The sequence below is a fragment of the Cebus imitator genome, unplaced genomic scaffold (assembly GCF_001604975.1).
Source record: "Cebus imitator isolate Cc_AM_T3 unplaced genomic scaffold, Cebus_imitator-1.0 Scaffold22, whole genome shotgun sequence".
NCBI lineage: Eukaryota > Metazoa > Chordata > Mammalia > Primates > Cebidae > Cebus > Cebus imitator.
The window spans coordinates 9,036,685-9,050,145 of record NW_016107337.1 but is presented as its reverse complement, the minus strand read 5'-3'; the positions used below and the strand labels follow the sequence as shown (position 1 = coordinate 9,050,145).

The following is a 13,461-nucleotide window of genomic DNA, read 5'->3' as shown; positions in this document are numbered from 1 at the left end:
TAACATTATCTACCTCCCAAATATGTGCACAAATAATAGTGATATTTTAAAGGCCTAAAATCAAACTTAACTGATGGACAAAGAGTACATTACTTATGAATATAATCTAAAAAGCCATAGTACCAAACTGATGTACTCTTTTCTTTGAGTAACTGGTGTTCAGCAGGATTGATCAAAGCTAGAGAAGAGTTATGCATAAGTACAGCTACTACTGATTCAGTACTACATACTTTGTATTTATTAACTTTGCTCCTTATCACCATCTTGCAGACTTACTATTGTTTCCACTTCCACATATAGAATCATGAATTTCAGGAAGGTTAAGTAACTTGGACAGTGTCAAATAGCTAGAAACTGGTGGAGCTGGAATTCATACCCAAGTGAATTTGGAATTGGTTCTTAACTCCATGGTGTTTTTTCCTTGCTCCAGGAGCAGCCAACCTTCTCCTAATGAAATACTTCTTTGTACAACATAGGTTTCTAAGGGCAGGGTTGCCATAGAAGAAGTCAGCAATTTTATATCACCGATGCCTCACCCTTTATCTTTGCTGGCTCAAACTTCTCAAGCAAAGAGAATAAACCTCAGATGGTTAAGAAAAAATTGGTCATTATTGCAACACAGGGGTCATGTTCTCTGATTCTCCACAGCAAGAGTGAATGATGGTTTCGAGAGTAATGGTTCCAAAGAAATATGCCCAAGTAACTCATTGACTGTGATGAAAATAAAATATTGGGAATTATGAGATTACAGAGTCAAGAAAGCATTTTTAAAAACTTGTGACATTGATTCAACTCTATGCTGTAGTCATTTAAAAACAGCTCAGTCTTAGAGGGAGGCACCTATTATCACTGGTCTTTGAGATGAAAGTGTAAGAGAAGTTATAGAAGCTTCCAAGAACCAAATAATACGACTGAGCCAAAGAAATGCAGCTTGCCTGAGAATAAAGATACCTTTGTATGTTAGGCTGTTTTTGCGTCACTACAAGGAAATATCTGAGGCAGAGTAACTTACAAGGAAAAGAAGCTTAATTGGCTCATGGTTCTGCAGGCTGTATACGCATGGCACCAGTGTCTCCTCTTGGTGATGGCCTCAGTAAGCTTCCAATCATGGCAGAAGGAAAAGGGGAAGCAGGCACATCACATGGTAAGAGTGGGATCAAAAGAGAGAGGGAAGGAGGAGGTCCCAGACTCTTTTAAACAACCAGATCGCGCATGAACTGAGCGAGAACTCACTTACCACCAAGGGAATGGTGCTAAGCCATTCGTGAGGGATTTGCCCTCGTGATCCAGTCACCTCCCACCAGGCCCTGACTCCAGAATTGGGAACCACATTTCAACATGAGCTGGGGAGGGAACAAACATCCAAACCATAACACCTTGTAAAAAGTATTCGAAAGAGTTAACTGAATAAAGATAAAGACGTACTGCAGAATATTTTTTCTCTATTAAAAAATAATTTCAAAAGGCTTTTGACCTAGTATACAGCTATTCAAAAAACTCAGTAACTGTGTAGTAGAAAAAGAGGCTTTCATGGATTAAAAACTAGCTGTGAGACAACACTGGATGAACCCTATCATGAAAAGACAAATATTGTATGATTCCAGTAAAGCAGTCTAAAGTATTTTAAATAGTCAAATTTATAAATCAAAGAGTAAAGTGGTGGTTGCCAGGGACTGAGGCATAGGAGAAATGGGGAGTTATAAACAAAGGATGTAAAGTTTCAGTTAAATAACAGGAGTAAGTTCTAGAGATCTACTGCACAATTATACCTATAGGCAACAGTACTATATTGTGCACATAAACGTTTGTTAAGACAGTAAACCTCATGTTCAGTGTTCTTGACACAGTAAAATAAAAACTGGCTTTGAGATAGGAAGCAAAGTGTTGAAATAACTAGCTAGTGCCCAGAATGAACAAAGGCTATTATTGGGTGGAAGAAGGATCAGTTTATGGATAGGGATTAGTTTCCTATGCTGATGAGCAACCTAGCAAAGCCAGCACAGTATGCTGAGGAATGAAAGTTGTTTAGACAATATAAAGAGAAATTTTGATGAATCCCATAAGGCAGCGGTCTCAAACCTTTTTGGTACTAGGAACTGGTTTCATGGAAGACAGTTTTTCCACACATGGAGTGATCAGGAGTAGATGGTTTGGGGATGAAACTGTTCCACCTCAGATCATCAGGCATTAGGTTCTCACACTGAGCATACAACCTAGATCCCTTGCATGTGCAGTTCACAATAGGGTTCATGCTGCCATGAGAATCTAATGCTGCCTCTAATCTGACTCGAGGCAGAGCTCAGGCAATAATGCTTGCTTTCCAGCCACTCACCTCTGCTGTGGGGCCCGTTTCTAACAGGCCATGGACCAGTAGTGGTCCATGGCCCAGGGTTAGGGACCCCTGCCATAAGTACTTAAATCTAGATAATTGGGCAACTGGTTGATAGATGGAAACATAATTTTATACTCAAATTATCCTCACAAATGTTGATCTTTTAATTTCCCAACAATCAGAAATGAAACATTCTTTTTTTAAAATTTTAATTTTTGTTTTACTTTAGGTGCGTACTATATCTGGCATTTCTCCCCATGTTATCCCTCCCCTGGAGAAATATATTAGGAATTAGTAAATTTAAGAAAAAAATGTTTTAATAAAAGCACTTTAAAATATAATACATTAAAAATGTGTATAAGTAATTTATTGAAGCTAATTGATATCAGAAACTTATTAAATTCTTTTGAGGCCTCATTACACTGAGGTCATAGATGATTCAAGAAGCAGAAAGAAGTGATCACAAATTCCTGGCCGGGGAGGCCCCAGGAGATAGCACCCCTTACTAAATAAAAATAACTTCTGGGTAAAAACAGACAGGGCAGGGCAAAGAAGCTTTACTTTTCTGGAAAATAAAAAATTACAAATCCAGCCCCATTCAGATAATTGACACTGGAGCATCCAATGCACTTCAATCTATTACTGCCTGGAAGAAATAATTTAAGAGAAGGCACTACAGGTCAACAAAGATGATGTTGCTTGGTTACTCAAAACCATTTGGTAGCATGCTGAGTTGCTCAGTTTTTTTAAAAGAGCAGTCTTTGTATCCTCATAGGAAAAGGATGGAGAGGACCACTTGAAATCATTTTTAATTGTGAACTTGCTTTATCTGAACACACTGACTTGACTTAGCAATGACCAAACAAGTTCAGAGGGCGTTATTCAAATGTAAACTACTAAGATAACAATAAATGCTAAATTTGATGTATTCTTATAAATATTAAGCTAGTTATGATGAATTTGCTTTGAAGTGATGTGAGCTATTTTTTTTTTTAGGAGGAAAAAATTTAGTTTTCAGGATGCCTGGCCCAGGAGTCCTGAGGGCTGCCTAGAGGCAGTGCTATCCAGCAGGGAGGTACAGAGCTTTGGAGTCATACACTCATCCAAATATTACTTCTGCTGCCCTGTGCCTTTGGACAAAGTTAAACTGTCTGAGATTTGATATCTCATCTCTTCCATAAAAACAGTGATTTTTTTCTGCTGCGGGTTACTGTGAAGATTAAGTAAGGAAATGCTGGGTACATGCCTAGCACCTAACAGATTTCCAAAAATGACAACTTATTAGTTTACAATTAGAGAGCTGCAAGTATTTTTTCTTGTATTCATACGCTCTAATATATCCTTTTACAACTAGTCACATAGCTCCAGCAGAGGTGGGAGAAGTTTCAAAAGTAAAACAGGAAGACCTGGGTAGAAGCGTTGTGGAGTGAAGGTGATTTGACACTTGTGAACTCTTGTAGAATTTGGTCTTATTCTCCAATTTTTTTTAAAAAAAGCAAGAGTTGGGCTTATTGTAAATGAAAATAAAATGGGATTAATAATGTTGCATAGGACTACAGAAAATGTTTTTCTTTCTCTTTACTATTTCATACCAGTTGGCTTAATATTTACTCTGGTGGTATATACTTTATTTTATATGCTAAACATTTTGAGAGAATAGTACAATACTTTGTTGTTTAATACATTTGCAAATTATTGGGAAAAGGTGAGATGTGCAAGTTTTTTAGGCAAATGTTATTAGTACTATGCATGGCAGATTGAATATATATCCATTATTTTTAAAATTCCACTTGGCTCTGAACTTGTGCTGAATGCATCCCAAATTTTGCCCGTGGCTGTTGCAGTCACCTAGGACAGGTTAGATTTATTCCCATATCTTAATCTTATAACTCTCTGCATAAATATCTAGACTGTTAAAAATTAAAATTCCAAATCTTTCCTTGACCATGAAATTTGTATGGATTATAGTTTTGCAAAATTGTTATCCCAATTAGCCGAGGGGGGAGAGGGGGAATTTGCCATATTGGAACTTGATTATTTTTGAACTGAGATTAAATACCTGAAAGTTATAGGTTTACTTACCAGCATAAATGTTACTTGTATGAGGGAAAGAAAGGGTAGAAAGAGGCTTAGGGACAGTTGTGGCAGTACAAGGTAGCGAGAGAGAAAGCCCTGAGAACTTTCCTTAAGATTAAAAGGAAGGGGACCCTTACACATTTTGCTATTAAGCTTTGTTTTTGTAGATGTAACCATTTGGGTTAGGCTAAGGAAATGGGTGATTAGCAGAATTCAGGCCTGAATGAGAACAACAAAAGTGAACACTAGAAATAAATGCAGAATCAAAAGGAAAGTTACTTGTAGGATTATAAACTATGGTTCAATATGTCATTGTGGTTAAGATAACTATCCCTGAAATAAAACTGTGTGGTTCAGATCCCAGCTCCATCACTTGCTATGGGTGTCATAACACAAATAAAGATATCATTCAGTACTTGGCACAGAGCAGATACTCTGTAAAATGTTGTTGTTGATGGTGATTGCGATGATCAATATACTATTCCTCAGAAAATGATGTTGATTACTCCCACATTGTGTTAATAAAAATAGCATAATTTGGCATAATTTTCAAATGTGTGATTATCTCCAAATTGACAGGATAGAGTAGAATACTGGATAAACTAAGTCAATGGCATTTTTTAAAAATAGCATTAAACAAGGAAGTTCAGGTGCTAGAAAACACAAATTAGTAATCTAAATCACCAGCAAAAGAGACAAATCATGTTAACAGCAGTCAGATTTGTTATTACAGTCCAATTATTAAAGTGATACATTGTAAGATGCTATGTATCATTACTAGGTTTTAAACATTTCGTTTTATGCAAACAGAAGAGTATAGATTAATCAGTTCATTTGGTAAGTTAAAACCTCCTTTATTAAAATATTTATATTATTTGTATGAAGAGAGAAACATTATTGAGGATCTAAACATTATGAAATTATTGGCACAAGTAGCTTTCATTGGAGCAGTCTCCAAGTGCCACATGACCTAATTTGTAAAACTAAACAATAGTGTCTGATTTTGACATTTTGTGTATTTCATTAAATCGCTATCAAATGAGGTAGTTTTAATATGGCCCCAAATAATTATTAGGTTACGTTTTATAGTCAAAGAATATATATATGTTATGAAACAGCAGAATTTTCACAGGACTAGAGAAAAGTTGCTTTCCCCACAGCTTGGCTTTTGGCCTTTGCTAAGACTAGGAAAACCTTTACAGGCTCCCAAATATTGTGTTATTACAACTGGATACATTGAAAATTTGACAGACTTTTATATCAGACAGACAAGGGTTTCATTCCAGGCTATTGGTTTCTAACTTTATGATCTGAGGCAAGTTACTTTAACCTCTTTAAGCTCTAACTTCTTGATTTATAAAATAAGGATTAATACTTGCCTCATTATGTTATTGTGAGGATTACATGATTATTTGTATACAAATAGCTATTACAGTATCTGGCAGAGATATAAACTCAATAATTTGTCATTGTTTTATTTTTATTTTTACTGATCTTTAAGGAATAGCAGCTATTTGGTCAAATTCAGCTACGCACTACCGATAGTCATTTTGAACAAATCTATATGATACATTGAAATAAGTATGTGGGGGTAGTGGTAGAGATATTTTGATAAATGATTTTGATTTTCCTCTAGAAAAATGAGAAATGGTTTTTACCTACACACACATATAGAAAGAGAGCAGGGAGCAATCTCTGCATTAATGGGTATTATCTCTGTTAGGTATAGTTGACAGAGCTCTGAAATTAGAGTCCTGAAACTCTGGGAAGCTACAAGAAAATTCTCATCTTCAGATTCATCTGTTTTAGGATATAGGGTGTAGGTTAGTATTTTATATCAAAGTGTCTTAAGTGACTTTCATATGTCTTACTCTGTCCTTACTTCAGAATCTGTGAAGATGACAAGTTGCATTTAGGGAACTCAAAATTTATTGGGAAAACATACCTAGACCATGTAAAAATTAATATATCATGATAAATGCTGAAATATACATGTAAGCTAATCATGATGGCTGCACAGAGGAGGCTTCACTTGCTTCTGGTTTTGAGGGAAGAATAGGAGGCTAACAGCAGAAGAACAAAAAAGTATTCAAAGTAAGAGGAACCACATTGATCAAGGCATAACGACATGAGAAGTTGTCAAGAGAAAGACGGCAGGCTTCTTGAGTGGCATGTAGGATGCCCATTAAAGATGTGATTTATGTGGAAGCTACTCGTGGATATATAAGTAAAGACTGAGAATAATTTTTTTCTTTCATGAGGAATTTATCATACAGTGAGTGACAAGAAAACATAATAGTTTTTGGGGGGGACATTGAGTGTTTATTATGATTGTATTGTTTTTAAATAGATTACTACTAAGGGCCAAAGGTTTTATACACAGCAGGAAAGACAATTAATAAATGTAATAATAGAGCCTTAGTATGCACTTCTGTTTTCAAGGTTAATTATTTGTTTAATCAAAGCCTTCAAAATCAACCAGAGATGCTATTGCTAGAAATAGTAGATAAACATGATTCCCTTCTGCAGGGTAAGAATTGTATGACCATTTTTTAAACTTCTTGATAACATCTGGTCTTTTCTGACTTTAAAGACATATCACATTGCACATTTAGTGGTATTATTTTCTATTACTGTTACTATTTACATAATTCTATCTTCGTTTTACAAGTGAGGGACTTGAGGCTTAGCAAGGTTAAGTAATTCACCCAAGCCCCATACCTAGAAAGTGGTGGAGAAATGATTTGTACTCAAGATTCTATCTTCTAAAAAGATAACTCTTGAGATTTTACGAGGGATTCTATTTGAAAGACAGGGAACTTGAGGCATATCGATGATTATAGAGGCTATAATTTCCTGAAATTGTCAGGAAAGAGAAGACAGAGGGAATAGAGAGTGCTGCATGACAAGAGACACTGTAAAATGGAATCAACAGCAGGTGATGACTTGGTGTGGAGAAGGAATGATATGTGGAAGGAAATTTCTGAGGTCTAGTTGTTTTGTTTATTCCATAGGTTTCCCTACAATAGGGTGCAAAAAGGAATCATGAAGCTGGGTGATAATAATGATTTGTGTTTGGTGTTGAGTTTTGTAAACCAATACATTGTTGGCACTTTTGCTCTAAAGCTCAAATAAAAGGTGAGAATAAAGATGTGGATTTGCTGATGACTTGGACTTATTCTTCAGGTGCCCCCTCCAGCGCTTGATGTTTGCTTTGGCACATCAGCTATTATATACAGTAATATTTCTTTCTGGTACCTTCTCAGAGAAGTAAATGTATGCTAATAATTTATGTAATGTGCTGTTGTCACTATAACACATAATCCTGTAAAATGTAGGCTTGGCCAAATAGTCTAATGACAAAATTCATAATGAGCCTTTCCTGCTCCCATATTTTCTCTACTAGTGTGTTTGTTCTGTGCTGCTAATAATTGAGAATTAAATCTAATCCTATCACTCCCTGGACTCATTTTGCCAGCTACTGCTCACTAGGATATAAGGTGTGCTGGAGACTCATCTGAGCTTCACCTGATACTTATCTCTCCTGATTGCCAAGTTTTGTGTTCTTGTGATATTAGCTGTGATGTGAGAGCTGGATATGGTATGCTGATTACCTTTCACTCTGATGTCTTCTGCAGAAACTGCCCCATTGGGAGCCAGGACTTGTGATGATGATCTTACAGAGCAGCATTTGAGAGCAACCTCAGGTAATTGTTTCTATTCCTTCTCAAAATATTGCCTTGTCCTAAATGAGTTGCATTTGTCACTCTCATAATTGATGTAATAAACATTCTCTGGAACTTCTCTAATTAGATCTCATCATATGTCTTATTCTAATAAGTAAAAAGCAAAATCAAATAAATTCAATACTTGGAAGTATATGTAAATTGACTTTACATTGTAGAGCAGGTTTAGGTTCACAGCAAACTGAGAGAAAGGTACAGATTTCCCCAATACCCTCTCCCTTGACACACGTATAGCCTCCTTCATTATCACTGCCCTCCACCAGACTGGCACACTTGTTCAGTGATGAATCTGTATATTGACCCAGCATTATCACTCGAAGACCATATTTACAATAAAGATTACTGTTGGTGTTGTACATTTTATAGGGGTGGACAAAGGTATAATGACATGTATCCACTGTTATAATATCATATAAAACAGTTTCACTTACCTACAAATCTTATATGTCAATCTATACATTGTTTCCACCTCCTTGACCCCTGCAAACCAGTGATTTTTATGGTCTCTATAGTTTGACTTTTTCCAGAGAGTCATATAATTGGAATCAAACAATATGTAGTCTTTTCGGATTGGCTTCTTTCACTTAATAATATGCATTTAAGTTTTCTCTATGTCTTTATGTGGCTTGATAGTTTATTTCCTTTTAGCGCTGAATAATATTTCCTTGTCTGAAAATATCACAGTTTATTTATTCACCTACTGAGGAACATTTTGGTTGATTCCAAGTTTTGGCAATTATGAATAAAACTACTATGAGCATCTGTGTCCAGGTTTTTGTGTGGACATAAATTTTCAACTCCTTTTCATAAATGCCAAGGAGCACAATTATCAGATTGTATGATTAAGAGTATGTTAAGTTTTCTAAGAAACCACCAAACTGTCTTCCAAAGCGGTTGTACCATTTTGCATTCCCACCAGCAATGAATAAGAGTTCCTGTTGCCCCACATCATCACCAGCATTTGATGTTGTCAGTGTTCTGGATTTTGGCCATTCTCATAGGTGTGTAGTTGTATCGCATTGTTGTTTTTATTTGCATTTCCCTGATGACATGTGATGTGGATTTTTTTTCACACATGTCACCTTTCCTATGCTTATTTTCCATCTGTATATCTTCTGTGGTGAGGTGTCTGTTAAGGTCTTCAGATAATTTTTTAATTGAGTTGTGCTTGCTTGTAAGAGTTGTAAGAGTTCTTTGTGTGTTTTGGATGACAGTCCTTTATCAGATATGTATTTTCCAAATCTTTTCTCACTGTCTGTGGCTTGTCTCATTATTTTCCAACAGTATCTTTCAAAGAGCAAAAATTGTAATTTTCATCAAGTCCAGCTTATCAATTCTTTCTTTCATAGATCATGCCTTTAGTGTGGTATCTTAAAAATTGTTGCCAAACCCAAAGTCATCCAGATTTTCCCTTATGCTATCTTCTGGGAGTTTTATAGTTTCGTGTTTTGCAGTTAGGTCTGTAAACCATTTTGAGTGAATGTTTCTGAAGGATATAAATTCTGTGTCTGGACTCATTCTTTTTTTTTTTTTTTTTTTTTTTTTNTTTTTTGCATGTGGATATCTGTAGCTTCTTAACGAATAAATTAAAACTTCTGGTAATAATCTTTACATCAATATTTATACACTATAAAACTTTACCTAAATTATAGATTTTATACAAAATATATGTTCATAAACTGGATATTATTTTTGAGAAGTCAAAGAGCTCAGTTGATGGAGTTAGTTTTGCAATTATTGAATTCATTGGATTTTGTATAGTCTTGTCAACATATCCACTAGTCCATTTGCTTTGGTGTATATATATGTTTAAAAAAACCCAGCAGTTACATCTTCTTAGCTGCGTTATATTCAGATAATTTAAAAGGAAATTCACACGTACTGCTACAACACACTTCATTTATTTCTGCTGTATATTTCTGCTTTGTAGGTATGACTTCAGTTTCCAGATTTATCCAATTGGAATAATAATGTGCTATATAGAACAATAAATGATTACCAAAGGTCCTTTGCATTCACAATGGTGTATTGGAATACTTAAAAACAATTTTGCAAGTGAAAACATCCTTCCATATAAAATCAGGACATTCCTTATAAAAAATTCTAGCTTTATAGTTAAGTTTACCTTTACCTATGCATGTTTCATAAATATTTTTTAGAATGTTATTTTCCCCTAAAAAGCTAGAGGATATATTTAAGATGAAATAGAATAAACCTACTCTGCTTCCCAAACCTCAAACCAATGGAAAGATTTCATTAATGACTCGGGAGTGATATGGCAAAAATCAAGAGTTATGTCAAAAAACTCAAGCTGAAAAGAGATTACTTCCTGTCAATACATTTCTTTGTTGTTTTGTAAACAAAGACATCAAAATCTACATTATTACTTCAATCTCTCTGAGAATCTTTAGACTTAGATATTCCCATACTTTCTGGATATTTTCATAGTAAGGTTAAATACAATACATTTCAAATTGAACTTCCTTTTCTGCAAAACTATTTGTTCTTATTTTTTCTCCATCTCAATTGATGACATCAAACCATAGACTTAATTGCCCAAATAGTGAAATTAGAAATCATCAATTTTATGTAAAATATTAGTGAGTGTCTTCTACATGCCAGAGACTGCTAAGCATACATTGTGAATAAGATGGATGAAGTCCCTGACTTTAGATAATATCTCTAAATAAATAAGCAAAAAAGTATTTTCAGATTGCAATAAATGTGATCATGGAAGTTAAAAGGTGATATGTTAGAGCAGAGGTTCTCAAAGTGTTGTGCCCTTTCAACAGCATCAGCACAACCTAGGAACTTGTAAGAGTGCAATACTGGGCCCCAAACCAGACCTCCTGAATCAGAAACACTGGAGGTGGAATCCAGCAAGCCCCTCAGGTGGTAGTGGTTCTGCTAAAATCTGAGGACCTTACTTGTGTAACAGCTCATCAGCTACTTTAAAAGCAGTAGTCAGAGAAGCTCTCTGAGGCAATGACAAGTAAGCTGAGTCCTGAATAATGAAAAGGAGCCAATTACACAGAGTTTGGGAAAACGTACTTCAGAGTTTGGAAAGAGTTGGTCCCGTTCCAGGAAGAGAGAGAACGCTAACGTGGAGAAAGATGAGTGAGTGAGAAGGAGTGTACTGTAAGATGCAGCCAGAAAAGTAGGCAAGGGCTTAATTGCTTCAGCCCTAGTAAGGAGCTGTTATATTATTCTAAGTGAAATAGTAGGCTATGACAGGGTTCAAGCAGAATGGATTGATTTTATTCAGTTGTGCAGAGTAAATTACAGGAGCACAAGAATAAGTCTTAACTAGTTATAAGACCACTGTAGTAATATAGGCAAAAGATTAAAGGCACTGACAGGGAAAATGTAAAGTAGATGGATCCAGTATACATCAAGTATTGTGGAAGTAGAAACAGTAGGATTTACTGATGGATAGGATGTATGTGAGTGGAAAATAGAAGACTAAAGGATAACTCTTGCTTGTGATGGGTGGTTGCACTGGTTATTGCAACGGCAAAGAGGGGGAAATGGAGTAAGATGTGTTGAGGGGCATAAGAGCTCTGATTCTGGCATATTAGATTAGATAAACTTTTTAGACACCCAAGTAGAGATGCAAAATATAAAGCCATGAGTCAACATAAGATTATCTAGGGAGATAATGCAGATAGAGAAAGGGCTTAGTACTAATTCTGGAGACACTCCAGTATTTCGTTGTTGTTTATAATAGAGGCCCCAGCAAAGGAGAATAAGAGGTAATTCTCAGAGAGGCAGGATGAAAATCACAATAACCCGAAGCAATAAAATTCAAGAGAGGCACGATTTTCCAAAAGAAGGGAGGACTAACATCTGTTGAGCAGAGAAAGTGAAGTAAGATGCAGAGAAGTGACCACTGAATTTTACAGCATGGGAATCACTGGTGACTTTGAGAGGAAACTAGACTGGGGAGGGTTGAATAATAAATGTGATTTAGTAGAGAGATGAAAATGCAAAAAGAAAAAAAAATCCCAAGCCAAACACCAAGACAAAAGAAAACACTCCTTTTACATTTTATTAAAGGAAATAGGGGCTGGGGTTGCACGAGGACTTTTCCTTTTCTTTTCCCAGTTTTGCTTTGTAAACCCAATTCACTGTTCCAGCTAATAGGTATTGCCTGCCTACTGTGTTCCAGGCAGTGTTCAAGCTGCTTCTGGCACAAAGATGGATAAGATAATCACTATTTTCAAAAAAATGTTTACCTATTACAGCAAGCAGGCAATATACAGACAATTTCCACAAATTAAGTTGTGGTAAATTGTTTAACATCAATATACAGGTGGAAAAAAAAGCACTTATCCAGAAACAGTAACCCTAGTTCTGGGTTCAGAGAAGACTTTTTGGAGAAGAAAATAATAGTACTCAATCGTACTTGTAATAATACAGCTATCATTTTTAATATGTATTTTAACTAAGTTTGTGCTGACCAATTTTTATATGTTATTCCGTAACATACCTTTGACCTATGAGATAATTATTATTAACTCAATTTTTATAGATGTTGAAACTGATATTTCCCAAGATGGTTTGAAGGAAAAGTAGAATTTATACAGTGAAGACAAGTTGTTCTAAATAAGATAAGGAAATTTAATGGTACATATAGGAAGGGAGAGGGCATTATAAACAGTTGGGTTTCTTGAACAGTGGCTACGAAATGTGAACTGGACCAGGAACATCAGCATTATCTGGAAACTCAATAGAGAGGCAAATTCTCAGGTCCAGCTCTAGAGCTACTACATCAGAACCTTTAGAGATGGGGTCCAGTAACACATCTCTTGGGTGACTCTGACACTCTAAAGTGTAAGAGGACTGTTCTCAAACACTAAATGTTATGTAGGAAGTGAACAAAAATGAAACTGGTGTGGTAGACAAGGACCAGGTATCTTGGTCCTTGTCTATACATATTCTCACCACGTAGAGAAGTTTGAATTATTTCTTTGTGACTGATAGGACTCACTAAAAGATTTTAAGTAGGGATGTCACATTTAAGTAGATCATTTGGAGGACAGATTTGAGTAGGGCATGACAGGACAAGGCAATCATGGAGGAGTCTAGGAAAGAATGCTTACAAGCCAAGGTGTCTTGTACAGAGATACTCAATATGCTAATAGAAAATAAAGATGTTGGCCGGGCGCGGTGGCTCAAGCCTGTAATCCCAGCACTTTGGGAGGCCGAGGCGGGTGGATCACGAGGTCAAGAGATCGAGACCATCCTGGTCAACATGGTGAAACCCCGTCTCTACTAAAAATACAAAAAATTAGCTGGGCATGGTGG

General features: G+C 35.9%; 1 protein-coding gene across 3 annotated transcripts in view; it reads left to right on the top strand.

The window, feature by feature from the left end:
• ZFHX4 (zinc finger homeobox 4) overlaps positions 1–13,461 on the top strand; it is a 187,406-nt gene that overhangs the window by 144,236 nt on the left and 29,709 nt on the right. For all 3 annotated transcript variants that reach the window (XM_017521893.1, XM_017521891.1, XM_017521892.2), the window contains exon 5: positions 8,047–8,115. In XM_017521893.1, the coding sequence (XP_017377382.1) occupies positions 8,047–8,115 (69 nt within the window). The remainder of the gene's footprint in view (positions 1–8,046; positions 8,116–13,461) is intronic.